Source organism: Plecotus auritus (genome assembly GCF_963455305.1).
Source record: "Plecotus auritus genome assembly, chromosome: X".
Classification (NCBI taxonomy): domain Eukaryota; kingdom Metazoa; phylum Chordata; class Mammalia; order Chiroptera; family Vespertilionidae; genus Plecotus; species Plecotus auritus.
Window position 1 is genome coordinate 45557398 of NC_137784.1, and position 16219 is coordinate 45573616.

The 16219-nt window shown below is 40.9% G+C and overlaps 1 protein-coding gene across 2 annotated transcripts in view; it reads left to right on the plus strand.

Annotated features, from left to right (window-relative positions):
- ZC3H12B (zinc finger CCCH-type containing 12B) overlaps positions 1-15953 on the plus strand; it is a gene marked incomplete at its 3' end in the record, with an annotated part of 330007 nt that extends 314054 nt beyond the window's left edge. For both annotated transcript variants that reach the window (XM_080652972.1, XM_080652973.1), the window contains exons 6-8: positions 12398-12632; positions 13251-13357; positions 14536-15953. In XM_080652972.1, coding sequence (XP_080509098.1) covers positions 12398-12632; positions 13251-13357; positions 14536-15953 — 1760 coding nt within the window. The remainder of the gene's footprint in view (positions 1-12397; positions 12633-13250; positions 13358-14535) is intronic.
- Between the last annotated feature and the right edge of the window lie 266 nt (positions 15954-16219).

The window sequence follows — 16219 nt, forward strand, 5'->3', positions numbered from 1 at the left end:
ATATTTTTCCAGAGATTAAAAATGGTGGAAGAGTAAGTGGATGCTGCGTGGGCATGCTCCCAGGAACAAACTGGAATTACAACTAAAACACAGAAAAACTTCCTGAATAATCAACAGAAAACTCGCAGGAGAGAACCTTGATACCTGAGGACCAAAAGTGGAGACCACATAGAGACTGGTAGGAGGGGCGGAGGCCTGAAAGGATGGGCTGGGCACCCACAGATAGCAACTGAAGTCCCGGAGAGATATCTCAGCTGTGGGGGTTGCCATTGAGAATTCTAGGATCTAATCCCAAAGCTGGCCCCCCTAGCAGAGAGTATCAAAACTGAGGAGGTACCCACATAACAGCTGGCTGTGAAAAGCAGTGGAGTACTGTCTGGCAGAGAGTAATAGCTGAAAATTCAGGCACCCTCTTAAAGGGCCAACACACAAAATTCCCTGTGGAGCTACCCACTTTGTGCTCCAGCAGAGAGAGGATGAAGTGGACTGGAGCTGTGAGAGCAGAAGCCAGGACTGGGGATTCAGGGGATAGAGTTCAGAAGGAAGACACCCCAAGTTTCTTGGGCTGAGTCATTCCCTCACACAGCAGAGGACATCTTTCCCACATAGACATTTGCCTTGTGGGGGGGGGGGGCGGTAGAAGACAGTTGACACACCCTATTGGAAAACACCTTACCCTGAGGCTATTTAAGAGATTAAAAATAACACTTAGCCTCCAGGCAGAAGCAATTGTCCCACCCTATTGAAAAAATGTTTCACCACACCTGAGGACTATTGCCTGGAGGGCAATTCAAGTCAGAATCCTAACACTCTGTAGGCAAAGGCAGTCTCTGGAGGCTTTAAGTCTTTGCCTGATCTAATTTTTAAAAACAGCCTTTAACACTGTCCTGTACTAGAGATTGAGAGGTGTAGGGGATCTACCTAATACATAGTCACAAACCCAAATAGAAAGCCAAAATGAGGAGACAAAGAAACAACCCCAAATGAAAGAACTAGAGAATTCTCCAGAAGAAGAGATAAATGAAGCAGAGAGAAGAAATTTATCTGAAACAGAGTTCAGAGTAATGATAGTAAAGATGCTCAACAGCATGAAAAAAGATATAGTAACTATGAAAAAAGAACAGTCTGAAATAAAGAATGACATAACACAAATAAAGAATACACAGCAGATTAGGGGAAGGTATACACAGCAGATTAGGGGAAGCTGAGTATTGAATCAGTGAATTAGAAGACAGAGTTGAAAATATCACTCAATCAGAAAACCAAAAAGAAAAAAAACAATTAGAAAACAGGAGGACAGATTAAGGGAGCTGTGGGACAATATGAAACATAACAATATTGGAATAGCAGGTGTGCCCAAAGAGGCAGAAAGGGAGAAAGGCATAGAAAAGATGTTTGAAGAAATAATGGCAGAAAACTTCCCTAACTTGGTAAAAGAAAAAGTCACACAAGTTCAGGAGGCACAGAGAACCCCAAACAAGAGGAACCTAAACAGGCCCGTGCCCAAACACATCATAATTAAAATGCCAAAAAGACAAAGAGAGAATCTTAAAGGCAGTAAGAGAAAAGAAAACTGTTACCTACAAAAGAGTTCCCATAAGGCTGACACCAGATTTCTCATCAGAAACTCTACAAGCCAGAAGGGAATGGCATGAAGTACTCAAGGTAATGGAAAGCAAGGATCTGAGACCAAAATTACTATATCCAGCCAGGCTATCATTCAAAATAGATGGTCAATAAAGACCTTCCAGAGGGAAAAAAAAAATAGGCTAAAGGAGTACATCACCACCAACCCAGCATTACAAGAAATGCTAAAGGAATTGCTGTAATGAGAAGAAGAAACAGAGAGAGAAACCTAGTCATAAAGAATTAAAATGGCAATAAATAAGTACCTATCAATAATAACCCTAAATGTAAATGGATTAAATGCTCCAATCAAAAGGCATAGGGTAGCTGAATGGATAAAAAAACATGCCATAACTATATGCTGTCTACAAGAGACCTGCCTCAAAACAAAAGACACACACAGGATGAGAGTGAAGGGATGGAAAAAAATTTTCCATGCAAATGGAGAAAAAAAAAGCTGGAGTAGCAATACTCATATCTGACAAAAAAAAAAAAAACTTTAAAATGAAGGCCATCACAAGAAACAACAAAGGTCACTACACAATACTAAAGGGATCGATCCAACAAGAGGATATAACCCTGGTAAACATATATGCACCCAATAGAGAAGCAACTAAATATATTTTAAAAAAACTTCTACAAGTGAGAAACCAAGATGGCGGCATAGGTAAATACCTAAACTGCTGCCTCACACAACAATTTCAAAACTACAACTAAAAGACAAAACAGACATCATCCAGAACCACAGGAAGGCTGGCCGAGTGGAAATTCTACAACTAGAAGGAAAGAGAAAAGCACACTGAGACTCAGAGGAGCTACAGGAGGCAGAGATACCAAGACACACGTGCAGAGAGGACTGGCAACTGAGTGCATGGCTGGCTTTCTCAAGCGAGAGGGAGACAAAAGCTCCCGACTGCGCTGAACTCCAGTTCCGGGTGAGACTCTGGGGACCCAGACTCATACTGGGTGAAACTGGACTGTCAGGAAAGAGAAAAGCACACTGAGACTCAGAGGAACTGCGAAAGGCAGAGGTACTGAGGCACGTGCACAGAGAGGGTGGGCAACTGAGTAAGCGGCTGGCTTTCTCAAGTGGGAGGGAGACAAAAGCTCCCAACTGCACTCAACTCCAGTTCTGGGTGAGACTCTGGGGACCCAGACTCATTCGGGGAGAAACTGGATTGTCTGGCAGCGGGCGGAACTCGAGAGCGGCTTTCTCTTAGAGGTGCTTGCAACAATTACCACAGGACACTGAGACACAGGGGCCAATTAGGGCAGGGCTGACAGGAAACCAATGCTGTCTGCTCCGCCCTGAGACTCCGCGCCATTCAAGCCTAGCACAGAGGTTTTTGCAAGTCTTCTTCCATAAGGGTGTCTCCAGCACAGAAGTTCTCCCAGCATAGACACAGCTGATCCTCACAGCCAGTTGGCCTGGAGGTCAATTCCTCCCAGTGATACCAACAACAATCAAGGCTTAACTACAACAAGACTGTGCACACAGCGCACAAAGGGGTGCACCAAGAGTGTCCACCTCAGGTAACTGGGGAGGCTGAGCCACTGGGCCCTATAGGACACCTAGCACACAAAGCCACTCTATCAACTCAGGGAAGCAGCCAAAATGCAGAGACAAAGAAAAAGATCACAAATAAAATAAATGGAGGAAAGCAAACTACTGGATATAGAGTTCAAAACCACGGTTATAAGGTTTTTCAAGAATTTTCTAGAAAATGCCGATAAATTTAGCGAGACCCGCAAGGATATGAAAAAGAACCAACTAGAAATTAAGCATACACTAACTGAAATAAAAAATATTATACAGAGATCTAACAGCAGACTAGAGGATCACAAAAATCAAGTCAAATATTTGAAATACAAAGAAGCAAAAAACACTCAACTGGAAAAGCAAAAAGAAAAAAGAATCCAAAAATTTGAAGATAGTGTAAGGAGCCTCTGGGACAACTTCAAGCATACCTACATCGGAATTATGGGTGTGCCAGAAGAAGAGAGAGAGCAAGATACTGAAAACTTATTTGAAGAAATAATGACAGAACACTTCCAAGTCCAGGAAGCACACAGAACCCCAAACAAAAGGAATCCAAAAAGGACCACACCAAGACACATCATAATTAAAATGCCAAGAGCAAAAGACAGAGAATATTAAAAGCAGCAAGAGAAAAACAGTTAGTTACCTACAAAGGAGCACCCATATGACTGCCAGCTGATTTCTCAACAGAAACTATGCAGGCCAGATGGGAGTGGCAAGAAATATTCAAAGTGATGAACAGGAAGAATCTATAACCAAGATTACTCTACCCAGCAAAGCTATCATTCATAATTGAAGTGCAGATAAAGAGTTTCACAGATAAGAAAAGCTAAAGGAGTTCATCACCACCAATCCAGTATTATATGAAATGCTGAAACGTATTCTTTAAGAAGAGGAAGAAGAAGAAAAAGGTAAAGATAAAAATTATGAACAAAAATACATGTCTATCAACAAGTGAATCTAAAAATCAAGTGAATAAAAAAATCTGATGAACGGAATAAACTGGTGAATATAATAGAATCAGGGGCATAGAAAGGGAGTGGACTGACAATTCTTGGGGGGAAAGGGGTGTGGGGGTATGAGAAGAGACTGGACAAAAATCGTACACCTATGGATGAGGACAGTGTGGGGGAGGGTAAGGGCAGAGCGTGGGGTGGGAACCGGGTGGAGGGGAGCTATGGGGGGAAAAAGAGTAACAATTGTACTAATCTGAACAATGAAGATTTATTAAATTTAAAAAAAGAGTGTATTAAAAAAAAAACTTCTACAGGACTTTAATGGAGAGATCAACACCAATACAGTCATAGTAGGGGACTTTAACATGCCTCTGACTTCACTGGATACATCTCCCAGATAAAAACTTAACAAGGAAACAGATACTCTAAGGGACACACTGGCTCAGATGGATTTAATTGATATTTAATGAACATTTCACCCCAATGAGGCAGAATATACATTCTTCTCAAGTGCACATGGATCATTCACAAAGATAGACCACATGTTAGGACACAAAATAAGTCTCTACAAGTTCAAGAAGATTGAAATCATATCAAGCATCTTCTCAGATCACAGTGGAATGAAATTAGAAATCAACTACAGTAAAAACACCCAAAAACATTCCAACACATGGAGGCTACAGAGCATGTTACTAAACAATGAATGGGTTATGAAGAGATCAAGAATAGAAAACTTCCTGGAAACAAATTAAAATGAACACACAACAACCCCAAATCTCTGGGACACAGCAAATGCATCCCTGAGAGGGAAGTTCATAGCACTACAGGCATACCTCAAAAAACAAGAAAAATCAGCAATATATTATTTAACACTATAAGTTAAAGAATTAGAAAGAGAACAGCAAGAAAATCCCATAGTAAGTAGAAGAAAGGAAATAATAAAGATTAGAGCAGAAATAAATGACACAGTGACTAAAAAAAACAAAAACAATACAAATATCAATGAAACCAAGAGCTGGTTCCTTAAAAGGAAAAACAACATTGATAAGCCGTTAGCCAGACTCATCAAAAAAAACAAAAAACAAAACAAAGAGAAAGGACCCAAATATATAAAATCAGAAATGAAAGTGGAGGAGTAACCTCTGACACCACAGAAATACAAAGGATTGTAAGAAAATACTGTGAACAACTATATGCCAACAAGCTGGACAATGTGAGTGAAATAGTCAAATTCCTAGAAATATATAATCTCCCAAAACTGAATCAGGAAGAATAAAAAAACCTGAATAGGCCAATAATAATTTATGAAATAGAAGCAGTAATCAAAAACCTCCTACAAAACAAAAGCCTAGGTGTGGAAGGCTTCACACGGGAGTTTTACCAAACATTCAAAAAAGAACGAACTCCTATACTCCTCAAACTATTTCAGAAAATCCAAGAGCAAGGAACACTTCCAAACTCTTTTGGTGAGGACAGCATTATCCTAATTCCAAAACCAGATAAAGACACTACAAAGAAAGAGAATTACAGGCTAATATCCCTGATGAACATAGGTGCTAAAATCCTCAACAAAATATTAGCAAATTGCATCCAGCAATATATTAAAAAGATCATACACCATGAAGAAGTGGGATTTATTCCAGGGATGCAAGGCTGGTATAATAGTCTCAAATCAATAAATGTGATACATCACATAAACAAATTGCAAGACAAAAATCACATGATTATATCAATAGATGCAGAAAAAGCACCCATTTTTTATAAAAACTCTCAGCAAAGTGGGAATAGAGGGAGCATATCTCAACATGATAAAGGCCATATATGACAAACCTACAGCCAACATCATACTTAATGGGCAAAAACCAAATCCATTTCTTCTAAGAACAGGAATAAGACAGGGATGCCCACTTTCACCGCTCCTGTTTGACATTGTACTGGAAGTGCTAGCCATAATGATCAGACAAGAAGAAATATAAGGCATCCCAATTGGAAAAGAAGTAGTAAAATTGTCATTCACAGATGACATTATATTGTACATAGAAAACCCCAAAGACTCCATAAAAAAACTACTAGACTTAATAAATGAATTCAGCAGTGTATCAGGATAGAAAATTAACACCCAGAAATCTATGGCTTTTTTATACACCAATAATGAACTCACATAAAGAAAAACAATCCCATTTACCATTGCAACAACAACAATAATTAAGATACCTAGGAATAAACTTAACTAAGGAGGTAAAAGACCTGTACTCGGAAAACTACAGCACGTTGAAAAAAGACATAGAAGAAGACATAAACAAATGGAAGAATATACCATGTTCATGGATTGGTGGAATCAATGTCATTAAAATGTCCATAATACCCAAAGGAATCTATAGGTTCAATTCAATCCCTAGAACAAACTCTCCAATAATTCATATGGCATAAATAAAGACTCCGATTAGCTGCATTAATCCTGAGAAAGAAGAAGAAAGTTGGAGGGATCACAATACCAGATATCAAGCTATACTACAAAGCCACTGTTCTCAAAACTGTCTGGCACTGGCACAAGAACAGACATATAGACCAATGGAATAGAATAAAGAACCCAGAAATTGACCCAAGCCATTATGCTCAATTAATATTTGACAAAGGAGGCAAGAGCATACAATGGAGTCAAGACAGTCTCTTCAATAAATGGTGTTGGGTAAATTGGACAGAAACATGCAAAAAAATGAAACTAGACCACCAACTTACACCATACACAAAAAATAAACTCAAATGGATAAAGGACTTAAATGTAATATACGAAACCATAAAAATCTTAGAAGAATCCATAGGCAGCAAATATCAGACATATGTTGTTGCAATATCTTTACTGATACAGCTCCTAGGACAATGGAAACTAAGGAGAAAATAAACAAATGGGACTGCATCAAAATAAAAAGCTTTTGCACAGCAAAAGAAACCATCAATAAAACAACAGGAAAGCCCACTGCTCAGGAGAACATATTTGCCAATGTTATCTCTGATAAGCATCTAATCTCCAAAAATACAGGGAACTAATACAACTTAACAAAAGGAAGATAAATAATCCAATCAAAAAATGGGCAAAGGATCTAAATAGACACTTTTTTTAAAAAATAAATCTTTATTGTTCAGATTATTACAGGTGTTCCTCTTTTTTCCCCCCATAGCTCCCCTCCACCTGATTCCCCACCCCACCCCATGCCCTTACCCCCCGCCACTGTCTTCATCCATAGGTGTAAGATTTTTGTCCAATCTCTTTCCTCACCCCTCACACCCCCTTCCCCCTGAGAATTGTCAGTCCACTCCCTTTCTATGTCCCTGATTCTATTATATTCACCAGTCCATTCTGTTCTTCAGATTTTTTTATTCACTTGTTGGTAGGTATGTATTTCATGTCATTTTGTTGTTCATAATTTTTATCTTTACCTTTTTCTTCTTCTTCCTCTTCTTAAAGAATACCCTTCAGCATTTCATGTAATCCTGGTTTGGTGGTGATGAACTCCTTTAGCTTTTTCTTGTCTGTGAAGCTCTTTATCTGACCTTCAACTCTGAATGATAGCTTTGCTGGTTGTAGGTTCTGGCTGTCCATCACTTTGAATATTTCTTGCCACTCCCTTCTGGCCTGCATAGTCTCTGCCGAGAAATCAGCTGACAGTCGTATGGGTACTCCCATGTAGGTAACTAACCGTTTTTCTCTTGCTGCTTTCAAGATTCTCTCTTTGTCTTTTGCCTTTGGCATTTTAATTATGATGTGTCTTGGTGTGGTCCTCTTTGTATTCCTCTTCTACGGGGTTCTGTGCACTTCCTGAGCTTGTAAGTCTATTTCTTTCACCAGGTAGGGAAAGTTTTCTGTCATTATTTCTTCTAATAGGTTTTCAATATTTTGCTCTCTCTCTTCTTCTGGCACCCCAAAAATTTGATGTTGGTACGCTTAAAGTTGTCACAGAGGCTCCTTAGATTATCTTCATATTTTTGGATTCTTTTTTCTTTTTGTTTTTCTGGTTGGGTGTTTTTTGTTTTCTCATATTTCAGATCTTTAGTTTGATTCTTGGGGTATGTTGATCTACAATTGAGTTTCTGTATATTCTTTATTTTAGACAGTGTATGCTTAATTTCTGACTGGTCCTTTTCCATTTTTTTTTTTTTTTTTTTTGGCATTCTCATTAAGGTCCTTGAAGGTCTCACTAAGCTCCTCGGAGGTCTCATCAAGTTTCTCAGCTGTTTTTAGAAGATTCTTGAGTAACCTTATAAATGTGGTTCTGAACACTATGTCATCCAGTAGTTTGCTTTCCTCCATTTCTTTCATTCGTGACATGTTTCTTTGTCTCCGCATTTTGCTGCTTCCCTGTGTTGATGGAGTGGCTTTGTGTGGTAGGTGACCTATAGGGGCCAGTAGCTCAGCCTCCCCAATCACCTGAGGTGGACGCCTTTGGTACACCCCTTTGTGGGCTGAGTGCAAAGTCTTGGTGTAGTTAAGCCTTGATTGCTGTTGGTACACTGGGAGGAATTGACCTCCAGGCCAATTGGCTGTGAGGACCCGCTGTGTCTATAATGGAAGAACTGCTGCGCTGGAGACACTCTTATGGAGCAGGACTTGTTTCAGTGGGGCTTTGGTGCTCACTGAGTCTGCCTCTTGAATGTGTCACTTATGGATGTGAGGAGCTGAAATCTGGTGTCTCACACTGACCACTAGGTACACTGGCTTCTGGATCTCCAATAGGGTGCAGGTCAGCTACTGTCTGAGGCCACCCAGCAGGAGCTACAGCGAGAACTAGAGTTTTCTCCTCTTTTCTTGGGGTTTGGAGGTTTTGGAGCTGTCTGACCCGGGCTGCAAGTTTGCTAGGTTAAGCTGCGATAGGGCAGGTCATTCATATGCTAAAGCCGCTGCTTGGAGCTTGGGTGGCTTTGTAGATTATGCGGGGCGGGGTCTCAGGGCGTCACTAGGCTAGGGCGTGGCAAACAGCAATGGCTGCCAGTTAGCCGGCTCTGCGTCTCGACCGTGTCCCGCGCCCCAGCACAGTAAGCAATTATTCCTATGTGCAGCCCTGCAAGCAAGCCACCCTCACTTTCCGACCCAATGGCAGACAATCCAGCTTCTCCCCATAGGAGTTTGGGTCCCCCACATCTCCCCAGAAACTGGAGTTCAGAGTAATCGGGAGCTTGTCTCCCTTCGGGTTGAAAAAAGCAGCACTCCCAGTCGCCCGTCACCAGCCCGATTTGTGCGCCTCCGTACCTCAGCTTTTCAGCACTTGTGCACGTCTCAATGCTCTTTTCTCTTTCCTTCTAGTTGTAGAACTTCCACTCAGCCAGCTTTCCCGTTGTTCTGGGTGATAGACATTTTGTCTTTTAGTTGTAGTTTTGAAATTGTTGTGTGAGGCAGCAGTTTTTCAATAGACACTTTTTGAAACAGGACATACAGAAGGCCAATAGACATGAAAACATGCTCAAAGTCACTAATCATCCAAGAGATACAAATCAAAATGACAATGAGGTACCATCTCACACCTGTCAGAATGGCTATCATCAACAAAGCAACAAACAACAAGTGCTGTGGAGCATGGGAAGAAAAAGGAACACTCTTGCACTGCTGGTGGGAATGCAGACTGGTGCAACCACTGTGGAGAACAGTATGGAGTTTCCTCAAAAAATTAAAATGGAACTCCCATTTGACCCAGTGATCCCACTTCTAGGAATATATCCCAAGAAACAGGAAACACCAATCAGAAAGGATATATGCACCCCTAATATTCATAGCAGCACAATTTACAATAGCTAAGATTTGGAAACAGCCTAAGTGCCCATCAACAGATGAGTGGATTAAAAAACAGTGGTATATCTATACAATGGAATACTATGCTGCTGTAAAAAAGAAGGAGCTCTTACCATTTGCAACAGCATGGAAGGACCTGGAAAGTATTATGCTAAGTGAAATTAGCCAGTCAGAGAAAGATAAATATCACATGATCTCACTCATTTGTGGAATATAATGAACAACATATACTAATGAACAAAAATAGAGCCAGAGGGAAAAAATACTTTAGAATATAATTGAAGTAACCCTGTTATTTGCAGGTTTTTAATATTTACTACAACTTTTGTGATATTATACTATGTAAGTACAGTTTTGGTAATATTATTATATTTAAAATCTTTTTTCTTGAAATATTGTTTATTGCATGTAATATATTTAAAATTGTTTTTCTTGAGATAAAAAAAGGAATATTTTTCCAAATAAAACCATCATTCTGTTGTGGCATACAACAGTTAAATAGAGACACCTTCAATTCAGCAAAGAATCTAGCACACAGTTTGAAAAAAGGTATGCTTTTCTATTTTACCATAGACTACAGACTAAAGGAGGTTGAATCTGGTTATGAACATGACTGTTTCCTAAAAGACTAAAGAAACTTTGGTAGAAAATTAATCTCATTCTGTACCAGAGAAGTGATGTGGTATTTGAAATTAGAGGGTAGAATAGAGAGAGAGAAGTCTCATGGCAGTCAGAGTCAACTTATCCATGAGACATAGTAGTCCCAGGGCCCAGGGTCCATGATGATAATTTTAGGGTCCCACAGAAATATTTCAAAATTTTATTTTTTAAATTATTTTTAAGTCCTCACTTGAATACAAGGGGGGTAGGGGGAGAGAGAGAGATAGATAGATAGATAGATGATAGATAGATAGATAGATAGATAGATAGATAGATAGATAGATGATAGATAGATACTTTGATTGGTTGCCTTCTGTATGTGCCCCAATTGGGGATCCAACCTGCAACCCAGGTATGTGCACTGACCGGGAATTGAACCAGCAACCTTTCAGTGCACTGGACAATACTCAACCAACTGAGCCACTCTGGCTGGGCAGAAATGCTTTAATTTATTTTCTTTTTAACATCAGGAGGAAAAAATTGGATATAATGATGATTAAATAATATATCTAACTAGATTATTTGTTCCTATACCAGTGCAATTGTAAAGTATAATTTTAAATATTTCTTTATGGAAGAAGGGCCCATGAAGGCAAAACTGCCAAAAATCCACAAAAATCATATGCAGCCCTAATGTTAGGAAGCTCACTGTATTCACTAACAATAATATGTGAAGCTAGCTCTTTATATTTCAGAGCATATAGACCCCAGTCCTCTGAGTATCAGCTATTGGCTGATGTGACAAATTAGAAAGTCCAGTGAATGGCTATTGGAGCTGTCTGCCAGCAGCTGAACAGGCTCCCAGACTCAGTCTGAGAGTGGATTCTGGCCCTACTTGTCCGCAGCCTTCCTTTTCTCAACAATTAAGAGGCCAAAAGCAAAGATGGGCAGTACTAACATACCACAGCTTGATGTTTTCCCTTAGCTGTGGCCTTCCTTTGGGTAGAAGGTAAAAACAGAAGCCCCTAGGAGTGATGCTTTATTCTCCTAGTGGCAGACACATCCTCAGTATACTGCCCTATTTTCTCCAGCAGCTAAAAACTGGTACATTAGTTTTTTTAAAAAAATATATAATTTATTTATTTCAGAGAGGAAAGGAGAGGGGGGAGAGAAATAGAAACATCAATGATGAGAATCATTGATCGGCTGCCTCCTGCACACCCCACACTGGGGATTTCGCCCGCAACCCAGGCATGTGCCCTGACCAGGAATTGAACCATGACCTCCTGGTTCATAGGTCAACCCTCAACCACTTTGCAACACCGGCCAGGCTGGTGCTTAAGTTTTTAGCTGCATAAATTCTAGAATATCAGTGATATTTCTCAATCTTCATGGTAGGTTTAAAACTTAGTTGTTATTGAATCCAGTTCCCTCATTTTTTTTTTACTCACCCGAGGATATATTTTTATTGATTTTTTTTCTTTTTAGAGAGAGGGAGACACACAGAGAGAGAAACATTGATGTGAGAGAGAAACATCGATTGGTTGCCTCCCATATGTTCCCCAACCAGGGATTGAACCCGCAACCTAGGTATGTGCCCTGACTGGGAATCTAATCTGCAACCTTTCGGTTTATGAGACAACTCTCCAAATCACTGAGTCACACTGGCCAGGGCTCCAGTTCCTTCATTTTATCTAAAAGAAAGCTGAAATCCAAAGGGGAAGTTGACTTGTCTAAGGTCACAATTCAAATTGGTGCCATAGCCAGGAATAGAGGCCACTTTCTCTCTAAGGGAAAATAATATATTCATCTAGTACCAATTTATGAATTCGTAATGTTGTTAATTTCCAAAGATAATTTCTACTCTGTGCCATGTAATCCATATTTTGACAGATCAAGATATCCTACGAAAACTGGAGAAGGAGAAGATTCTTGTCTTCACACCATCCCGAAGGGTCCAAGGCAGGAGAGTTGTCTGCTACGATGACCGGTTCATAGTCAAACTGGCTTTTGATTCCGATGGTATCATTGTATCTAATGATAACTATCGAGACCTTCAAGTTGAAAAGCCAGAATGGAAGAAGTTTATAGAAGAGCGATTGCTGATGTATTCTTTTGTGAATGACAAGTATGTTTCCTTCCTGTAGACTTTGAATAGCCTAAATCCAAGTTACCACTAGGAATAGATTTCATTTCACGTCAGTAAATATTTACTGAACACTTACTGTGTACCATGCATTATGCTGGCTGCCATGGGGATAAAATGCTGGATAAGAAACAAGACTTACCCTTAACAAGAGACAACCATAGTATGTTGTGATAAGTGCTATGGTTACAATTTTTAAATTGTTTTATCTATGTGAAACAATAGGAAAAGGCTTCACAGAGAAGATGACATTTGAGCTGAAGTTTACAGATAGAGGAGAGGGGGCTGCTGGGCATTACAGGTAAAGGAGACATCATGAATAAAGCTATAAAGGTGTGGAAGTGGGTTACATGTTGAGGAAAACCGCAGGTATGCTAGTTTGGCTGGGACATATAGTCCATAAGAGAATTATATACAGGAAAAATCATTCAGTTTTTGTGATCAAGGGGGAACAGGGAGAAAAAATGCTGGCTTAGCAAAAGATAGACTTGAGACAGGAAGGGCAATTATGAGGCTGTGACAATAGTAATGAAGGTATAAACTTCTGATAAGGGGTATTGGGAACAGAAGGGAAGACATTTATCTCTTGCTTGCTTTCAGATTTATGCCTCCAGATGATCCTTTAGGACGCCATGGCCCAAGCCTTGAAAATTTCTTAAGAAAGAGACCTGTTGTTCCTGAACACAAGAAGCAACCATGCCCTTATGGTGAGTACCTTATGTGGAAAACTGAGTTCTGTACTAAGGAAAGCATAAGGACTCTGTGAATACTTTCTCTTCAAGATTTCCCTTTCAAATGGAAAATTCTGGCTTGTCTACTTTCTGTGAGTTAAAGTCTTGTCTTCATGTATTTTCATTTAGGTATTTAAAGAAACATCCTAGAAACTGCATGAGAAAAGGATAACTAGAATTGAAAAGATTAGTTGTTACTTGTTAAAATTAGTTGTTACTTGTGTTCTAGCTGCCTCTGTTCTGAGCAGTGTTTCTGGGGCAGGGAAATGCAGAACCCCACAGGGCTTACAGAAGCAGAAAGGACAATGCCAAATTGAGTTTTGCCCTAAGAAAGGTTATCTCTCAGGCAGGTGATTGCACCCTCTGTCAACTAACAAATACCTTTCTCTTCAGATCTGTACTTTCCAATTTGCTTCTAAACTTTGGTTTCATTTACTTTTTAAAAAATACAGGCTTATAGAGTACTTTAATGATCTTACTCAAGTCCCTCTGTTACAAAGTTTGTGAGCCTAACAGTGCAACATAGGCTGCCTGGTATGAGGCTACTTTGGATGTTCAGTCTTTTGGGGTAATCATTTGTTTATGGACATCTGGGTTTCTGTCCTCAACATTTATTTAAATCAGAGTATTTTCATGTTCATTATCTTTATTTAATCTTTACAACAACCCTATAATATAGGAGTAATTACAAACCTTGTTTACAGAAGAGGAAACTGAGGCTCAGGAAGTAGTCACTCCCCAAGGTCACATGGCTAGTAAGTGACATAGCTGGAATTGAAACTTAACTCTGATTGGCCTCCAAGCCTGTGCTCTTTGCATTGCACCATACTGCCTGCTGCTGCTCTACACCACTTCAGCACACAGGTTATGCCTAGGCAAAGTTGTGAATTATAGGAAAATGAAGGCTGTTCATCTGCTTAGCTCCTAGCTTTCACACTGCAGTTTCCTTCCCCAGCTTTCTTCTTCTCTCTCCCCTCACAGTGTGTGATGCCTCCTTGGTGTTGTCTGTCTCTCATCTTTATGGAAAGTTACTTTTTTGCCTTAACTCCAAACAGTAAAACTCTAACCTGAGTGATCAGATTTTTACGACAGTTTCTGGCACAGAGAGTCACACCACTATGAGAGAGGTCTTACCCCAAGGCATTATTTTTCAGGCAAAAAATGCACCTACGGCCACAAGTGCAAATACTACCATCCGGAGCGGGCCAACCAACCCCAGCGTTCGGTGGCTGATGAGCTCCGCATCAGTGCCAAACTATCCACAGTGAAAACTATGAGCGAAGGCACCCTGGCCAAATGTGGTACAGGGTTGTCTAATGCCAAAAGTGAGATAACCTCAGAAGTCAAGCGTGTGGCCCCTAAGCGCCAATCAGATCCCAGCATCCGATCGGTGGCTGTGGAACCTGAGGAATGGCTGTCCATTTCCCGTAAGCCTGAGGCCAGTTCTGTACCCTCACTTGTGACCGCCCTAAGTGTCCCCACAATCCCACCTCCCAAAAGCCATGCAGTGGGTGCACTCAACACCCGTTCAGCCAGTAGCCCTGTGCCAGGATCCTCTCATTTCCCCCACCAGAAGTCCCCATTGGAGCACATGGCCAGCATGCAGTACCCCCCAATCCTGGTTACCAACAGCCATGGGACCCCTATTAGTTATGCCGAGCAATACCCAAAGTTTGAGTCCTTGGGGGACCATGGATACTATTCAATGTTAGGTGACTTCTCCAAAATGAACATCAACAGCATGCATAGAGAGTACTACATGGCTGAATCAGACTTGGGTGTGTATGCCAGGAATCCCAACCTCTGTCCAGACAGCCGTATGAGCCATACCAGGAATGACAACTATTCCTCTTACAACAACCTGTACTTGGCTGTAGCTGATGCCCATCCTGAAGGCAGTTTGAAGCTGCATCGCTCAGCATCTCAAAACCGTCTTCAGCCTTTTCCTCATGGTTACCATGAAGCCTTAATGCGAGTGCAGAGCTATGGCCCAGAGGATTCTAAGCAAGCCCCCCACAAGCAGTCAGTCCCCCACTTAGTTCTGCATGCTCAGCACCCAGCAACTGGAGCACGATCTAGCTGTCCTGGAGACTACCCCATGCCTCACAATATCCATCCTGGGGCAACCTCCCAGCCAGGACGTGCCCTGGTGATGACTCGGATGGACAGCATTTCTGACTCCCGCCTCTATGAGAGCAACCCCATGAGGCAAAGACGACCTCCTCTGTGCCGGGAACAACATGCCAGCTGGGACCCACTGCCTTGTACAACTGACTCCTATGGCTACCATTCCTATCCCTTGAGTAACAACCTTATGCAACCATGCTATGAACCAGTGATGGTACGGAGCGTGCCTGAAAAGATGGAGCAGCTTTGGAGGAATCCTTGGGTTGGAATGTGCAACGATTCCAGGGAGCATATGATCCCAGAGCACCAGTATCAGACCTACAAGAACCTCTGCAATATTTTCCCTTCCAATATCGTTCTTGCAGTGATGGAGAAGAATCCTCACACAGCAGATGCCCAGCAGCTGGCAGCCTTGATTGTTTCTAAGCTTAGGGCTGCACGTTGACATGACATAGTATCTATTCCTTTATACAAATATGAATATTAATGCTAATAATGCACTAATACTATGGTAACAGTAACTAATAATTATGTGTTGCACTTTAAAAGTTGCAGACTGTTAATGTCATTGAAGCACATAACAACCCTGTGAGGTAAGTTTTACTAATGTGTGTTTGCTAGACAAGGAAACTGAAGCTCAGTGAGATTAAATCACTTGCCAAGGTCACACTGCTAGCAAATGACCAAGTCAGGACTCACACCCAAGTCCTC